Source organism: Pseudorca crassidens, chromosome 20 (assembly GCF_039906515.1).
Source record: "Pseudorca crassidens isolate mPseCra1 chromosome 20, mPseCra1.hap1, whole genome shotgun sequence".
NCBI lineage: Eukaryota > Metazoa > Chordata > Mammalia > Artiodactyla > Delphinidae > Pseudorca > Pseudorca crassidens.
In genome coordinates, this window is record NC_090315.1 from 59,256,171 (window position 1) to 59,272,961 (window position 16,791).

Below are 16,791 nucleotides of genomic sequence, written 5' to 3' on the forward strand. Positions count from 1 at the left end.
ATTAATTTATCTTATCTATTTTTGGCTGCATTGGGTCTTCGTTGTTGCGCGTGGGCTCTCTCCAGTTGCCGTGAGCGCAGGGCTTCTCATCGCCGTGGCTTCTCTTGTTGTGGAGCACGGGGGCTTCAGTAGTTGTGGTGCGTGGGCTCAGTAGTTGTGGCGCACGGGCTTAGTTGCTTCGTGGCACGTGGGGATCTTCCCGGACCAGGGCTTGAACTCGTGTGCGCTGCAATGACAGGCGGATTCTTAGCCACTGCGCCACCCGGGAAGTCCTGTTCTCTCTGCCCCCTCCCCCTCTTCTGCTCACCCACCACCAGCCAGCCAGGCCCGGGAGCTCTCCAAGGCTTCACCGTGCCTCTCCTCCCACAGTTTCAGTCTCCCCTGGAGTGGCTGTCTCCAGGGGGCCTTGTATAGAAGCCAAGCCATTAGAACTCAAGACTAAAGACCCCTTCTGCCATCCCCAGTCTGGGCGCATTCTCCACAGGTGGCTCCCAGCAGGCAAGCTTCTTTCTGGTACCATCTTCTCTACTATAGCAGGGGAAGGGGGGCACCCAGCAGATTGGGGGAGCATCCCTCCCTCTGTACCCTGCCTGTGATTGGCCCATAATTACAGGTTTATTGCCTGTACAGCTATTGTGTAATGACATGTTTGCAAATTAATTTTTATGGCTTCTGCCATTAGCATATACAGTAGAGGAAGGTTTAGTATTAATTACTACTGTTGTTCGTGTAATCCCGGAGAATTAAAAACCAATAAAAGAATGACAACAGAAACTGATAGGTTAGGATCTTTGAAAAATAGTTCTCTTTTCCCCCAAGTAGAATCAGAGATTTTCCGAGCTTATGAGGAGTCAGGGGGGGTGGGCAGCTGCTCGCCTGGGCTGTCCGTTGTGCGCCTTGGTGCCCCCCCCCACCGACTCCCAGAAGGGCACAGATGATCAAATACGTGGGTGGGAGGCGAAGGCGGGCTGGGAAACGGACGCTGGTCCTGGGTCGGGCGGGCAGGTGCTGGACCCCGACCCCGCCGTGCCAGGCCGTTGTCTCCCTCGCAGGGCCGCAGGCGGCGGCGGGCGCAGGAGGAGGCGCGAGGAGTGCTGAGCGCGCCGCCACGCAGCCCCGGAAACAAAGGGCCGCCGCCGCCGAGGGCCGGGCGTGACCTCCGGGGTCAGCGCGGGGCGGAGCGGCCAGATGCTGGCGGCGGGCGCCGGCGGCCCCGAGCGGCCCGTTTCCTCCGGGTCAGCAGCCCCAGCGCCCTCCCGGGTGCCCGCGCGCGCTCGGCCGCCCGCGGGGAGGGGGCGCCGGGCGGGGCGCCGCGGGGGCTGGGGGATTCAAAGATGCTCCTCGCACCCCCGGCGGCCCAGCGGGCGGAGAAGGCAGCCGCCTGCGCGCTGCACCCACCCAGACGTTGGTGGCGGCGGGGAGGAGCGCCACCCCTCCCTTGGCTCCGAGCGCTCCGCCCAGCCCATTTAAGATATTCTTGCAGGGTGGGCGTGGGGGGGGGTGAGTGGCAGAGAGGGGTCGGAAGGCACGCGGAGTCCGCCCACCTCCTCCAGTTTGCCCTCTAGAGTATCATATTCCAGGAGTGCAATTGTCACCCGAAGCCGCCGCGTTTAGTAGGGACCCCCGGGGCTGCCTCTGGGGACCCCTGATTTACGCAGCGGCTGGAAAGCGTTGGCGGGAACCCAAGCCTGTCGTGGCCGCGGTGACCTGCGGTGCGTACCTGCAGGATCAGGTCTGTTCCACAGACAAAGGTGATTGTATCTGGGGTCAAAAGGTGACCCCTTAGTGTTACGAAGTCGCGATTCCGGTTGGTTGTGCCACTGAGGGACCGGCCCTTCATAAGGTAAAAGGGCTTGAAAATAAATTGTCACATCAAGAGGCAGCTTTGCAGCGTGCGTTTAAGTGTGTGTGCGGGCGTGGGGAAATGGGTCCTGTCTCTTTAAAATCGCTGGGCTGGACAACGAGCGCACAGGATGTGGTTTGGCGGCAGGGTTTTTCCCCCTTCGATTTGGGGAATTATCACATGGGGCCTTCGTGAGCTGGTGTGAAAGGGAGGCGGGTGGGGAGGAGGGATACAGGCTCCACACTCGCTCACACACACTCTGTGCAGTTGGTCGTTTTCTTCAACCAAATTAGCCAGGGCTCTCGTTACTATGGTGCAGCCGGGGTTGCAGAAGCCCAGTAATAGCATTTATTAGGTCTATTTGCCTGGAAGCATGCCTTCCCGGATCTGATAATGCAGCAGTTCAGGGAGAGTGTGGGAGATGGTATCAAGCACTTGATTACACTTGCAACAGGGATTTTTGAGGGGTGGGGGGGTGAGAGGAAAAGAAGGAGAGAAGGCAGCCGCTGTCCTTAGGAGCTCACCCTGGGCCGGGCCGGTGTGTTTCTGCAGCCCCGTGTGGGTTTCACAAAAGGCGGGCCAGAGCTCCCGGAGCACGACTTGGGGACCCTTCTCCCAGGCCCCGGCGGCGGGTGAACTCCCAGCTCCCGCAGCTGTCAGACGTGGGTGGGGAGGGAGGGAGGAGGGGCGGGCGGGCGGGCGGGCGGCCAGAGCGCGGAGTTGGGCAGCCGGAGGGGGGACCGGCGGCGCCCGCAGCCGCCCACAGTTTGCAAACGGCCCCCGCTTCGGGGCAGAGGGGAGCACCCCGCCGCCAGCAGCATCACTCTCCCCGCGTTGGCAGAGGGGAACCCGGCTCTCTGCGCCCCGATCCCGGTCCGCGTGGATATGCTGCCCGGCGCGGCAGCCGCGCGGGGGGAAGCTCGCAAGTGAAACTATTATTATCGCCCTGCGAAGCATGGAGCTCTTGGAAGATGCCGCGTAGAGACGGAAGGAGCCGCCGCCGCCTGCAGCCGCCAGCCGCTGCGCCCCTACCCTTTCGCTTTCATTAGGGGAGACAAATTTGCTGTCAGGCAGCCAGCTTTCCAATTTACCGATAATGATTCTTGCATGAAAATTGATCGAGGGGCTCTCCACCGCCGTGCGCTGTCGCCTGCCCGTTCTCCTGCTCCTTCTGCTCGGGCGCCCGAGCCCCCGCGAGTTCTTTCTCCTCCTTCCCCCACCCCTGCTCTCTGAGTCAGTGGTGGGACGCCGGGCCAGGGAGATAACCAAAAAAAAAAAAAAAAAAAAGGGGGGGGTGTTGGTGGCGAGAGGGGGAGGGGAGCCGGCCTGCTTTCTCCTGCCCGGGACTTGTTTGCAATCGCTGCCTCTTATTTACGAGAAGAAATCTCCCCCTCGGTACTTCTTGGCTGTTTGGGTATTAATTTTCTCCTCTCTCCTCCCCGCTCGCCCCCTCCTCTTCTCCCCCCCCCCGCCCCTCCTCACCCAGTAGCTAAGGGGAAACGAAAACAAAGCCGATTTCTCCTTGGCAACAAGAGATACCCCCTCCCGCCGACCCCCCTTCCTTCTTCCTTCTGGTTCTGAACGTGAAACCCTGTTGGAAACAGGTCTCTTGACCCTCGCCCTTGACATTCAAATGGCTGAATGGAGGAGAGATTGCTACTCGCACGTCTTGGGGGCTGCTTTTTTCTCTATCTTTTTTTCTTTCATATGAGTAATCCCTGAAGATCTTAACCCCCCAATTTCCTCACCCTCACCTCCCCCCTTTATTTTTCTCGCGCTCCTCTCCGCTCTCCCGCCTGCTTCCCTCCGCCGTGCGCCCCCCTCCTTTTTTTATTTGCATCTCAAGTCCAAAAGGCAGAAAATACACACGCGGCGAAGACACCGGGCAGCCGTGGAGGCTCCGGCCCGTCCTTGGTCGTCAATTACCTCATTGTGGATCTGCCAGGGCCAAGGTGGCCGAAACTGCCCGGGCGCTGGCCGGAGAGAGAGCCTTTTGATCATTTTAGGGAGGGGAAAAAAAAAAAAAAAAGACTGATTTTTTTTTTTTTTTTTTTCCCCGTCGCTGTCCGGATCGCTCTTCTGCCTTTATTTTATTGTTTTGGGCATTTTTGAGCGCCGTGCCTCGGACGGCGCTTTTTGTCTCCTCGCTGGGTTTTAATTTTTTTTTTTTCCTTCTTCATCCCTCTCTGGCCACTATGGAATTCTAATCTGAATCATGTTTGGATTGAAGCCGCCTCTGTATTACTTACCAGGTAAGCGAGCTCTGTGCGCCTCCCTGGGTCCCGCGCGGCGCCGGCGCGCCCCGGATCCCCAACCTAACTTACCCCTCCAGACCCCTCCCCCCACCCCGGCCTGGGTCGGGGCGGTGGGTCCGCCGAGCCCCCAGCAGACCGGCGGGCGCGCGCGGCCCCGGCCGCTCCCGCTGCGGTCCAGCCGGCGGTGTGTGCGCTACGTGCGGCGGGGAGCGCCCACCCGGCCCGCCGCCCCCGCTGCGCCGCCGCCGGGGGTTGCGCGTCTCGCTCCTTTTGTCTGCCTGCCCGGAGCCGGCTCCGGGGCGGCGGCGCAGCGAGCGGCCGGGGCAGTCGAGCCTTCCAAGGTGAATTAAGCACCGGGTGTGAAGTTACTTTCCCGCAGGCCGCCCTGATCGGGTAGCATGCGCCTCCCCGCCCCCAGTCCCCGGGATTATTTTCCTCTCCCTCCAGCCAGCCCCTTGCGCGGTCTCCGCGCGAGCGTGGCGCGCACGCCCCCCGCCCCCCTTCCTGCCTGGGATTCCCTGGAAGGTTTTGTGCCTGCGGAGGTCGGAGGAGGGGGCCGGGGGAAGCTCTGGAGGGTGGTTGGCGTGGCTTCCTGTTTCCCTAACCTTCCTGCGCGCTGACAGCAGCCTGCCCTGTAACTTTCTGTTTCGGGGCAAGTCGCACTTGCAGCCCAAAGGGGAGGGGGGTGACAGCGGGAGGTTTGGGGGGCCCCTCTTGTGTTGACCTTATTTGCACTTTGAAACCTTAAAAATAATTACATGTAGGCTAAAGGGAAGCAGGCGAGCCAGGATTCCTGGTGAGGGAGGTGGGAGCCTTGGTGATCCCTGGGGCCCTCCTGGCTGGCGCGCTGTCACCGCCTTCCAGAGCCCCCTCGGGTCAGGAGTAACTCAGCAGGCCTAACCCCCGGTGGGCCACGTGACCCGCAGGTCAGGAAGGCTGGTGTGCCCGCTTGATCTAGGAATGAGCTGTTTTTATTTCCCTTTCCTTCCTCTCAGAGTTTTATCTTCCCTGGGCGTTGACACACGGTTCCTATGGAAGTTGGGGCGTCCATTGATTGGAGGGTTTGGGGGGACGTTGGGGCACTTTAGAGAGGAGAGGGGAAGTTTCTGGGCTTATGTTGGGGCTTTTAAAATTCTGCATAGGAGGCCGCCAGAGGAGGTTTAATGTTTGGCTGGCAAAAGGTGCACGTGGCCGGGTGTTGGGTTTTGAGTTTTTCCCTCTGTGTTCAGAAGCCCCTGTCATTTTGTCTGAGGCTCCCACAGCTGTCCTGGATCCCCTGGGGAGGAGCATGGGGGAGGGAATGGGCCCGGGGAGGACCCAGCTCTGCTAGATCTGACCTTCGCTGACCCTGAAACCGGGGCAAACGTCTTCACCAAGTTGATAGCATAGAGGGAGGCTAGAAGGGGGGAAGAGTGGAAAGGACTTCTCCATTCTGTGGGAAATCTGTCCATTTACTCTTGTTGAGTTTCTTTGTGGCTGTTTTGGGTCCCCAGCCCTTCCCAGGAACTGACAGATTCTATGTCTCTTGCTTGGCGTCTCCACCACTTTCACAGGAAGAATAGTTCTCAGGGTCGGCCCTTGGTCTCTTTAGCTTGTATCTCTGTATTCTTGATCTCTTTTTCCTTCACTGCCCGGAATGCAAAGTTAGCACTTCTCTTCCCTCTGCACCGCATACACTGGGCGGGTCCGTTCCACATTGAAGCCGGAATCCCCAGTTGACAAAAGGGTGCAGGGCCAAGTGCTCAGGCCGAGAGCCGGCTCCCCCCATAGGTAGACCCCGGGTGGCCGAGAGCTGGTGCCAGGGCCCTTTAAACCCAAGCTCTGGCTGGCGGCTCCTGGTGGCCTCTCCACCCCCGCTTTGTACCTGCAGCACCGCCCTCAGAGCTGCACCTTGTCTTAGAGACACTCAGGACATGATTGTGGCAAGAGTGCATCTTCTTAAGTACGGAGCTCTTAACAGCACAGGTATTTGTAATCTCCACCCCACCTCACCTGCCACTGGGTGACTGCCGGTGCACATTTACTCATCAGGTAACTGGTTGTCTTTTTACACTGGGAGCCTCCCAGAGAAAAGGAGGAAGCGTCAGTTTAGGAAACGCAGAGCAATTAAGGAAAATCAGTCCTGGCTGATGTGAAGAAGCCCTGATCAGCAGAGCTGAGGGCTGCCGGTCGGGACCCTGGGGAGGTCAGTGCGCACGTCCTCTGGGTCTGTGGAGGCAGGTTTGTCCTCCACTAGAGTTTTCTTTTTTTCAATTGCCCAACTAGGGTTTGTATTTTTTAATTTTGCTGTAATAGTGTAGAAAGAAGAGCCGTGGTCCGGTGGCTTTGCTTCCTGGCTTCCTGGCTTCCTGGGCTTTGCTTCCTGGGCTTCAGTCAACTCACGTTAGAGTAGAAGGTGGAATTGTAAAAGGAATGACCTGGTTCTGTGGTCACCCTCAGGCTCCCTTGCAAGTGCCTTCTGGGAATCGGTCCTGTAAGCCCCATTCCCACCCCTGAGCTAAGTGCTGGTTCTGCCCATTTCACGGAGGAGGAAAGTGAGGCTCAGGGGAGCTAGCAGTTTGCCCGGCTGGGAAGTGGTAGAGCTGGGCCGTGAAGCTGCCCACTGCCCACCACACTGGCCCAGGACGGAGGGGCCTGGATGCGGCCAGCCCGGCATGCTGTGACTCTGTCGCCTTAGACGCCTGACACGTAGGTGCTCTTCAGTTTCTGGGACCCCGTTGTGTCCCCACAGCCGGATCCTGTCACAGTGTCTGTAACTGCAGAGAGCCAGGGCCCAGAACCTGCCCGTCCAGCCGTTCCCGGGCGGGGGCAGGGGGGGCAGTTCATTCACAGTCAGGCTGGCATCAGGCACCACTCCTCCTGTGTGACGGGACTGAGGCCAGGCAGTGGAGGTTTGAAGTCCTGCTCTGCCTCTCCGGAGCCGTGACCTGGGGCAGGTGGCTTGAGCTCTCTGGGCCTCAGTTTTCCCATCTGTGAAATAGGATTCATAACAGGGTCTACCTCAGCATGAGCGTAAGGCAGGTGCTGGCCCTCTGCGGCCCGCTGCTTGACTAGGTGAATAAAGTTTCCTTGGCACGTGGCCACGCCCGTTCCTTGACGTGTTATCTGTGGCAGCTTTGGAGCTGGAGCCCCAACGAGTCGGTGTGACCAGGACGGCCAAGCCTACGATTCATTATCTGGCCCTTTCCAGGGAGGCGTGCTGACATCTGGTGTAAGGGATTAAACGAGTGAATCCTTGCGGGGTACTGAGGACGGTGCCTGGGATGACGTGAACACTTAGCAAGGGACGGCTATAGTAATCGTAATAATTATTATTAAGGTGGAATTATTTGCAGAAGATCACAGGGCTTCTTAGCAGTCGAGCTGGACTTGAACTCGGGTCTTTGGACCAGGCCCCTCGCGCCCCATGACACGGTGTCTGGCCTCTGGCTCATTCACTGGTGGGGATGCTTTCTGTGTCAGGAGAAGGCGGCACAGAGAGCTGGGGACTGGTGGGTAGTGGTCGGGGGGTCTCGCATGCCTCTTCTCAAAACTCCCTTCTGTGCACACCTGCGCCCAGCTACTCCCTTTCCTGAATTCCACCAGACTGTGAGCTCCACGCAGGTGGGGACTGTGTGTTGCTTTCCTACCTGACTCAGTGCCAGACCAGTAATAAAAATACTAATAAAAATAATGAGGAAGAGGTGGCAGCAGCCAGTCCTTCTGTGGTGCCCATTCCGTACCAGCCATGGGGTTAATGGAATCCCATTTGCCACCTAAAGAAACCGAGGCACAGAGAGGTTGAGGCCGCACAGGCAATAAATGGTGCAGCCGGGCTTTGACCCCGGGCAGTCTGGCTCCAGAGTCCCTGCTTAATAAATATTTGTTGAACGAGTGAGGGAGGGAGTGAGGGAGGGAATTGGCCGTTGGTGTTGGCGGTGGCGCCCTGCTGGCCCCCTTATCTTGTTCCTGGAGTTCACGGAGGGAGGACTCCTCAGCTGTCAGCTGACCCCACCCCGGCCCCATGCTGAACTCTGGGTGACCCTGGCTTCCCCTGGGGATTTACTGTCCACTGCTGGGAAGGACACTCCAGATTCTCCAGTGAGGAAACTGAGGCCCAGAGAGGGCTGGGGCTTGGCCCAAAGCCACATGGCCTGCTGGAGGCTGCTCCCAGAGAATCCAGGTCTCCCCAGAACATTTTCTCTTCCCCCAGCTGCCTCTCTTCCCCGAGGGTCAGCTGGCCTGGGCCCCTCTCTACGCATCCTTTGACAGGCTTGCAAGAGATGGGCTTCCCCTATTGGGAGCTGCTGTTGCCCGGGAGAAGTAAACCTAGGCCCAAATGGCCGGTGGGGAGCTGCCTAGATTTTCTTTTTCACCCCCTAGACTGCTTCCAGAAAGCCCCAGGGTGTGGCCGTGTGTGGATCTGTGCTCAGGCCCACCTGGTCTGGGGGAGGCAGCTGGAGGTGAGGGCAGGCCAGAGCCGCGGACCTCCAGCTGCCCCATCCCGGGGTGCCCCCTCAGGAGCTGAAGCTGGGAGGGGGGTGGGTTGTCTGCAGTTGCCAGCTGTGACCGAGCTCATGCCCAGCTCTGGTTCATTGTGGCAAGCTGCTGGGTCATGGGCAAACTCACGGCTGTGGGGGGGGCTCCGGAACCACCCAAAGCCTGTTCTCGGGGCCGGTTGGGCCTAATGGAATCTGACTCAGATAAAAGGACAGCACTGCCGTTTCAGTTGTGATGGAGAAAGCTCCTTATTTACAGCTCAGAAACTCAGCAGGGACAAGCATTTCGGCTCCCGTCTTGCACTTTCCAGGCAATCACTAATTAATCTTCCGATACCCCTGAGAAAGGGGGAGGGGCCGCCACGTTTCCATCTGTCAGGCTGGGAAAGCCAGGGGCCCTTCTGTCCCAGCTGCGGCCCAGCCCTTCACCAAGGGGCCTGGTCTGGTTCCCACCCCCCTGCTCAATTTGGTTCTCATTAAGATTTTTTTCTTGCCTTAAATGTGTTGTTTTTACTCCATGGGTGGGAATCTGATATGGCCCCACTGGAAACTCTTCTGCTTCTTCTTGACTCTTGGAGTCAGGAGAAGTTTCTTTTATGCTCTCGGAGCACTCATTACGATACCTGGATTCCTGCCCTAGAACGGGGCAGGGGCAGGGAAGATTTGCTTCCTTCTGTGCAGGAGGAAGTGGAGGGTTGGAGGGCAGCCGGCCAGGGCCACCCAGCTCCCAGGGACAGAGCCAGCAGTGGGATGAAGTGTCTGGACCTGGGCTTCTGTTCCAAGTCCAGGGCTCCGTATCACTTGGACATGGACGTGTGTGAATGGAGCAGCCCCACTGTGCTTCTCTCTCTCCAAGGTCAAGTACAGATGGGCCCCTCTGGTCATCTGGTCTACCCCACGCTTGGCAGCTAAGAACACAGACGTCGGAAGACCTTGAGGGACCTGTTGATTTCTTTTTTATTTACTTATTTATTTATATAAATTTATTTATTTATTTATCTTCGGCTGCGTTGGGTCTTCGTTGCTGCACGTGGGCTTTCTCTAGTTGTGGCGAGCGGGGGCTACCCTTCGTTGCGGTGCGCAGGCTTCTCATTATGGTGGCTTCTCTTGTTGCGGAGCACGGGCTCTAGGCGTGTGGGCTTCAGTAGTTGTAGCACGTGGGCTCAGTAGTTGCAGCTCGCAGGCTCTAGGGCCCAGGCTCAGTAGTTGTGGCGCACGGGCTTAGTTGTCCCGTGGCATGTGGGATCTTCCTGGACCAGGGCTCGAACCCATGTCCCCTGCATTGGCAGGCGGATTCTTAACCACTGCACCACCAGGGAAGGCCTGGACCTGTTGATTTCTAATTCTTAGATTTTTGGTGAGATTGGGTTGGTAGATGTGGCCTCCTCATCTACTAGGGAATGTCCTATCATACTGTACTTTGCAGGGAAAAAAAATTTCAGGCCTTAATAACCCCTAAAGTGACCCTTTCCCAAAGGACAGTGGCCTCACCTCTTACAGGGTCCCTCAACAAAGCAGTTCTACATTCATATCTGGAATTGTCTCTCCTTGCTGGTCTAGCTACATAATCAGAAATTTTTGAAGCCACTCGGGCAGGTGGGGGGCGGTGTATTAAGAAGAGGGAATTTGGGGGTGAGGGAGTAAAAAGAGATGCAGTGCCTTTTTTTTTTAAGAGCTCCACATAGATTTAAAGTCCTTCTGTTAATTTAGGAACATAAAACCGTGCGATGTATAGCTTAGTTTGCTCGTAAAATTACTACGTGTGGCATATTTAGGGCTAGAAAAGCTTGGGGTAAAAGGGAAAAAAATCAGTGAGCATTTTTCTTACAAGTCTTTAGGGGAAAACGCATTTTTCCGGCTTGTTCCCACCGATGCCAGGCCTTCCACAGCTTCGGGTTGACGGTTGCCCTGAGCCTGGATTAGAGCTGAGGGCAGTGCTTGTTGGGGGCTGGCCGAATCTGAGTTAATCTGCGCCCAGGTCTCGCCCCCAGAGCCCGAGCCCACCCAGTGGAAGCCCACAGCCTTGAAGGATCAGGGCCTTCTTTCTCCCTCTCCCCCTGCAGAGACAGGAAGCGCCCTCTGACCAGGCCTGGACTGCCGCCCAGTGGGCATTTGACCACTTACTTAATGGCCTGCGGGGTTGGGAAGTCATGGAACATTGGGCTTGGAAGGGACCTCAGAGGTCAGATGGCCCAGCCCCTCCCTCCTCTCCATTTGGTGGTCTCGGACGGTCACACCTGCCATGCTACCGTGGGTTGTTAGAATGTTGCTTTTTACAGGGAACACGCACGTGCATTTCACTTAGTTCTGTGCTCCTGGGACACAAAACCAGTCTGTCCCCTCCTAAATATCACCGGTTTGAGCTGGGCAAGTGCTGGGCCCTGTGTTGACCCAGAAGGAGCAGCAAAGGAGGTCTGTGTCTCATTCTCAAGTTGCTTCAGGAACGAATAGGGAGCAAGATGAGTGAGGACGGAGTGCTCTGGAATCTCCCGGGATCAGTCACCCTGGTGGAGGAAATCCAGGAAGCCTCCGTGGAGGAGGTGGCGTTGGAGGCAGGCCTTGGAAGTGAGGTGTGCAGAGGCGGGGTGAGGCTGGGTGAAAGGAGGCTAGTACAGTGAGGAGGGATGAACAAGAATAGGGAAGCCACTCTTAAGACATTCAGCATGTTAAGTTCATGCCAGGTGTGCTGAGAACTGGGTGCTGGGCCATCCCTGCCCTGGTGGAAGTGGGGGATGTGGATTGAGTAATACAGGGTAAAAAATGCTGGTGCCCGAGAGCGTGTGTAGAAATTTCTGGGAGTGCAGAGGAAGCACCGATTGGTTTTGAAGTAGGGGTGGAGTCAGCATCTGAGAGGCCACAGAGAGGAGGTGAAGTTTGAGCTGGCCTTTCTAGTCTGGGCACTTGAAAGGAAAGGCCACCAGTCCTGCCCTGATTCTTAGAGGTGCCTGCTGGTGACAGGGCTCTGAAGCCTGCACATCCTTTAAAGAGAGTGTCTAGACAGCAGGACCCCTTCTAGACTGTGAGGGCCCTGGACCTGAAGCATGAGAAGGAGAAAGTGAGTGGGCAGGATGGAGCCTCACTCAGAAGGGGCCTCCCTGGCTGCCCAGTGGGCCCTTGGGCCTCTCGCCCCACTCTGGAGACCAGGCAGCGGCACTAGGACCAGCCCTTGCCCTCAGAGAATGGGGGCCGGGCAGGCAGGGCCCAGCCGGTGGGAGGCAGCGCTGTCCCCGCAGGGGGCTGGGCCAGGCCCCTGGAAGATGGCGGCCTTCGCACTGGGCCTCCCAGGAAGGGCAGAAAGGAGAGTATTAGGGGGAGAGGAGAGCTTGGCGAGGAGGGATAGAGCAGCGTGGTGGGAAATGAAGCCACTGGGTGGGTCGGAACCACGTTTGGAGCGTCTTGAATGGCGTAAGGCCAGTGACATGTGACCCTGATTCTGCTGTAAGTGGGTTAGCCAAGTTCATCTGTTTATTCCACATGTGTTTACGACATGCCAGGCACTGGCCCAGGCACGCGGAAATACGGCCGAGAAGCTCCCAGGAGCCGTGCCCTCCTAGAGCACCCGTTCCAGCAACGAGCCCATGGCACTGCGTCCCCCAGTGCAGGCTCTGGAGAAGGGAATGGGGTAGCCAGAGTGTGGGCGGGGGTGGCCAGAGACCCGAAGAAACAGAGGGGTTAGCCCTGGAGAGGGCTGAGGGGAAAGTCCCAGGCAGAGGGTCAAACACGTGCAAAGGTCCTGGGGCCTCAAGGGTGTCCGTGTGGCTGCAGGGGCAGGAGGGGTGGGGGATGAGCTGGGAGAGCTGGGAGCAGAGGAGGGGGCAGTGTGACTTCAGCCGCTCCTTCTGGCTGCTGGGCTGAGATAGATTCCGGGCGGTTGGGGGGCAGGAGGGAGGCCAGCGTGGAGGTGACCGCCAAGGACCAGGCCGGACCAGGCAGGGAGAGGTGGGTCAGATGGCGGCGTGCCTCGTCCCATCTGTTTTAGGAAGGCGGCTCGGACAGCCTCCATCGTGGAGGCAGACTATCAGCAGAGGCTCCTCTCAGAGCCATGGGGTCCTGCAGGAAGAGGGCAGGGGGCTCTGAGTGTGGGCCAGCACCCCGGTGGTTCTCAGAGTGGGGTTCCTGGGCCAGCAGCATTGGCACCAGCTGGAGCTGATAAGATGCAGCTTCTCGGGAACCCCCACCCCCGCACCAAGACCTACTGAGGCAGGAAGTCTGTGGTGGGGTCCGGCAATCTGTGTGTTCTCAGCCCTCCAGGGGATTCTCGTGCTCGCTCAGGGGTGAGAACTGGTCTAACACTTCGGCCTGACTGCGGAAACAAGCTGGCGGTAACTGGTCCCCAGGAAGTTTGAGAATGGAGTTTTGATTAACATAGGAGCCCTTGGCAAGTGAAAGAGCAGGGGATTAGAGTAATCGGGAAGGGGCTCCTAGGAAGAAAGTGGTGCGTGGGGTTTCAGGACCTGCCCTCAGGTGGGTAGCAGCAAGAAGCTGAGGTTCCAGGGGTGCCCCTGTGGGGGTCTGCCTGGCGGGCTTCAAGGTCAGCGAACTTTTCTGATGCTGCAGTGCTGGTTGGAACAAAGACTGTGGGGTGAGAGCACTGGGGTCGGTCCTGTCTCAGCTCCTGGCAGGCTGTGTGACTCTGGGCAGGTTACTTACCTTCTCTGGGCCTCAGTTTCCCCATCTGTTAAATGGGGCCAACGGTAGGGCCTGCCTCCTCGGGTTGTTGAGAGCATTCGGTGAGTTAATCTGTGGAAACGCGGACCAGGCACTGCGGAACCGTTAGCTGCGCTTACGTTTGGACTTCGCTCTGCCCGTGTCTTGGCTTCTGGACGGATGTGAGGAAGGAGGCCTTTCCCGAGGGACCTGGATGAGTCATGCTTGATGGGGGGCAGTGGCCGGGGCAAGGAGCACATTGCCCGTGGCCCCTGGGGCTGGGCAGGCCCCTTTGCTCAGGCTCGAAATGGCTGTCAGCCAGCTGGGGCCATGCACGACGCTCTGGTCACAAGATGGTAAGTTCTAAGTAAGTAAAGAAGAAATGGAATCGCCTTGATTAGATCGTCCTGGCCCCTTTCCCACTGCCCCCCATGTCAGAAAAGGAAAATGGGGTGAGCCCGGGACCCTGGGGCTTCCTGGGTGGCGGGTGGCGTTGCCAGACCGTCTCCAGTGGAGACTTTCATTTTAATGAATTCCTTCTCCGACCGCTCCACCCCCAGAGGACTCCAGTGTCACCCTCAAGCCAGCGACAGAGCCCACGCCAGAGGCAGACGGCACCTCGTCTCGTACACTGGGGCCTTCTTTGAAGCTGCCCGACACTGGTCTCCACCCCCTTGTCACTCTTGTCCTATAATTCATTTAGGATTAGCTTTCAGAGCTCCTCCAGTCCTAACTTCTGTCGTCTTGGTAACTGTGTCAACCGTTCGCTGGTTTCCCGTGATTATCTGACAAGAGAAAAGGGGGGCTGGCAGGGAACATAAAGGAAGGGGAGGAGGAGATAGTGCCTGGGTCTTAATTGAACTCCCTGGAGGGGCCCGGCGGGTGGGGCTGCCTGCCGGAGAGCAGTTAGAGAAAGGATGGGGTGAGGTGAGGCACCCCCCCGGCAGCTGCGTGCGGAGGCGGGTGGCACACGGGCTTCTCACCCCCTCTGGGAATGAGTGGCACAGGTATCCCCAGCCTTTATCTTAGATCTTAAGGGCCCAGGGCCAAAGATGTCACTCTCTCCCCCGCCACTGCTCTTTTGAGAAGTCTCCCACCCAGGCAGACTTCACCGCATCTCTACTTCAGCGCTCACCGTGACAGCATGCTGGCCCGTGGTGGGGTGGGGCCCCATCAACATCTCCCTGGACTCCCTGGGATGGAGGAGACCTTCATAAGCACATGTGTGGTTATAATACGATGTCGTTTATTATGCTCACGTGTGCGGCGGGTCAGGCCTTCAGAAAGGGCGTGATGGGGTGCAGGTGGTCTCTGCTTCACGTGGCCTGGGGCCTCTGCTAGGAAGACTGGGAGGCTGGAGGCCGTTTGGTGGCCAGGCTCGGGAATCGTCTGAGGGCTTGTTCCACCCTCTCGTCCGGCAGGTGATGCTGGCTGCTGGCCAGGACCTCAGTCCCGGCACCTCCGTGTGGCCCCTGCACGCGGCTTGGGCGTTCTCACATCATGGTGGCCTCGGGGAAGCCCTGCTTCCTACGTGGGGACTCAGGGCTCCAAAGGCAGGCGTCCCGGCTCGCAAGGGGGAAGCTGCGTGGCCTTTTGGGACCCAGCCTCAGAAGTCACGCAGTTTCACTTACGCCACATTCTGTTCCTTACAAGTGAGGGGTGAGCCTGCCCGGGGTCAACTGGAGGGGAGTGAAGCCCCACTTGTCAATGTGGGCATAGCGAGGTGCGAGCAGAGCTTGGGGGTGGGAGGTGGTGGAGCCTCTTCGGAACACATACTCCATTCGCCTGCCGGCTCTGTGTCCGGGTAGGTGGTGGCCTTGTCTTTTCCAGGGACAACTTCCCAAGTGTCCTGAACTGTATGCGGTGGGGCTTCAAGCAGAGGCCTTGGTGTGCTGGTGGGGCAGCCGGGAGGTGCACGCCTAGGTGGTCTCCCACGGCAGCCAGATCCATCCGCCAGTATCCACCAGTTTCAGGTTCACTTTCCCTGTACAAATAAGGGTTGTTTCTCAAAATAAGGGCCTTGTTACTTGTCACAGAAGAAAGACCAGCCCCTCACCGGGATCAGTGAGAAGCCTAGTGTGCCTTTTGGGGAGCTGCTAATGAGCTATGTCTGATTTTTATGAAACTCCGTGGTAAATTATTAATTTGGGCCAGAAATGAAAGTGTGGAACCAGAGAGGCTCATGAATATTCATCCTCGGCTTCAGCGTGCAGGGGTTGATCCGTGGCTAGGGCAGCCAGCTAGGCTCGTGACCCAGAGACGGACGAGGTACCTGGGGAGGGGGCTCCTGGGAAAGCTCCCACCTTTGTCTCGCTCAGTTTCTCCATCCATAGATGGGGCTGATAACTGACATCTCATTATTAGCATAGTGGCAGCTAGAGCAGGGCTGGGAGCGGCTTGAGAGAGGGGAGCATTCGTCAGAGGGTCCTTGACCCCTGGGGTTTCACCGCAGTGACTCTGTCGCTATCATCGAGTCACGGACGGTGGTTAACGCCTGCCAGGAAGAAACCAGCTGGCCGCACTGCTCTGCCTCTGCTTCTCTCTTAGGGTCTCCTGGGAGTCAGTGCTGGGGACCCCATGGAGATCAGATCCCCTTGATGGGGAGACACCCTTCGGTTGTGGAATATCATGGTGGTCTTGAGGCCACCTCCAAGGTGGAATGTAACAGGCCTCCGCCACGTTGGAACTGCTCTGCGTAGTATATTAACGTTTCCAGGCTGGTTCTGCGGGGGTCTGCTCCTCCGTGACAGAGCCTTCTAGCATGGGAGGCGTGGGGGGCAAGGCCCTTGGCAGTGAACCCCCTGCATGTGTGTCTCGCCTGACCTTCTCCACCCCTCTGCCATGCTCTGTCCAGGCTCTTTCCACTGCCTAGACTTCCATGCTCAGAAGTGTGGAAACCTTCCTGGGCTCCCCCATTAGGACCGGTCGCTCCTTCCTCTGTGCTCCCACATTGTAATGGTGGGAGCGACCTCCTCTTTATTGAGGAGGGGGCATAGCCCAGCAGTTGAGCTCATGGGCTCAGAAGCCAGGTGGTCAGGGTTCAAATCCCGGCTCTGCCATTTATTCCTTGTGAGATCTCGGGCGGGCTACTTGGATGCCCTGTGCCTCAGTTTACTCAAGTGTAAAAGGTGGAGGATGCTACTTCCTGAGCTTGCTGTGAGAAGTAAAGGATTTGTACATTTCAAGGGGCCAGCACGGAGCACAGCGCGTAGTGGGCCTTCCACAGGTGTTTACCTGCTGTCGGTGTTCTCGTTAAGTGTGATCGTCGTTACCGTCTTGTTTCCGGCTGGGATTGGAGGTCCAGGGCAGGCCCCCCGGGTCTCCCCAGCTCAGCGTGGGAGCACAGCAGGCCTCTGCTGGTGACTGCAGTCTCATGTCAGTGTGTGTTTTCCCTGCTTCTCGGGAACCCGGGACTTCTGATCACACTGTCACCCTAGCGTGCTGTGGTGAGGGCCTTGGAGGCACGCTGGGCTCGTGTGGGTTTGGGTGGGTCTCTTCGGGGCTTTGCACCTGCCCTCAGCTTGGATGGGCCTGTTTGTATCTCAGCCCCTGCCTGGAGATCGTCTCT

General features: G+C 58.1%; 1 protein-coding gene across 8 annotated transcripts in view; it reads left to right on the top strand.

The window, feature by feature from the left end:
- GSE1 (Gse1 coiled-coil protein) overlaps positions 1-16,791 on the top strand; it is a 420,023-nt gene that overhangs the window by 307,396 nt on the left and 95,836 nt on the right. For 2 of the 8 annotated variants that reach the window (XM_067719408.1, XM_067719412.1), the window contains exon 1: positions 3,285-4,095. The exons of 5 other annotated variants lie outside the window; for them this stretch is intronic. In XM_067719408.1, coding sequence (XP_067575509.1) covers positions 4,059-4,095 — 37 coding nt within the window. In that variant the 5' untranslated portion in view covers positions 3,285-4,058. Of the gene's footprint in view, positions 1-3,160; positions 3,239-3,284; positions 4,096-16,791 lie in introns of those variants that run through there. One more of the 8 variants, XM_067719415.1, reaches the window with a different exon arrangement.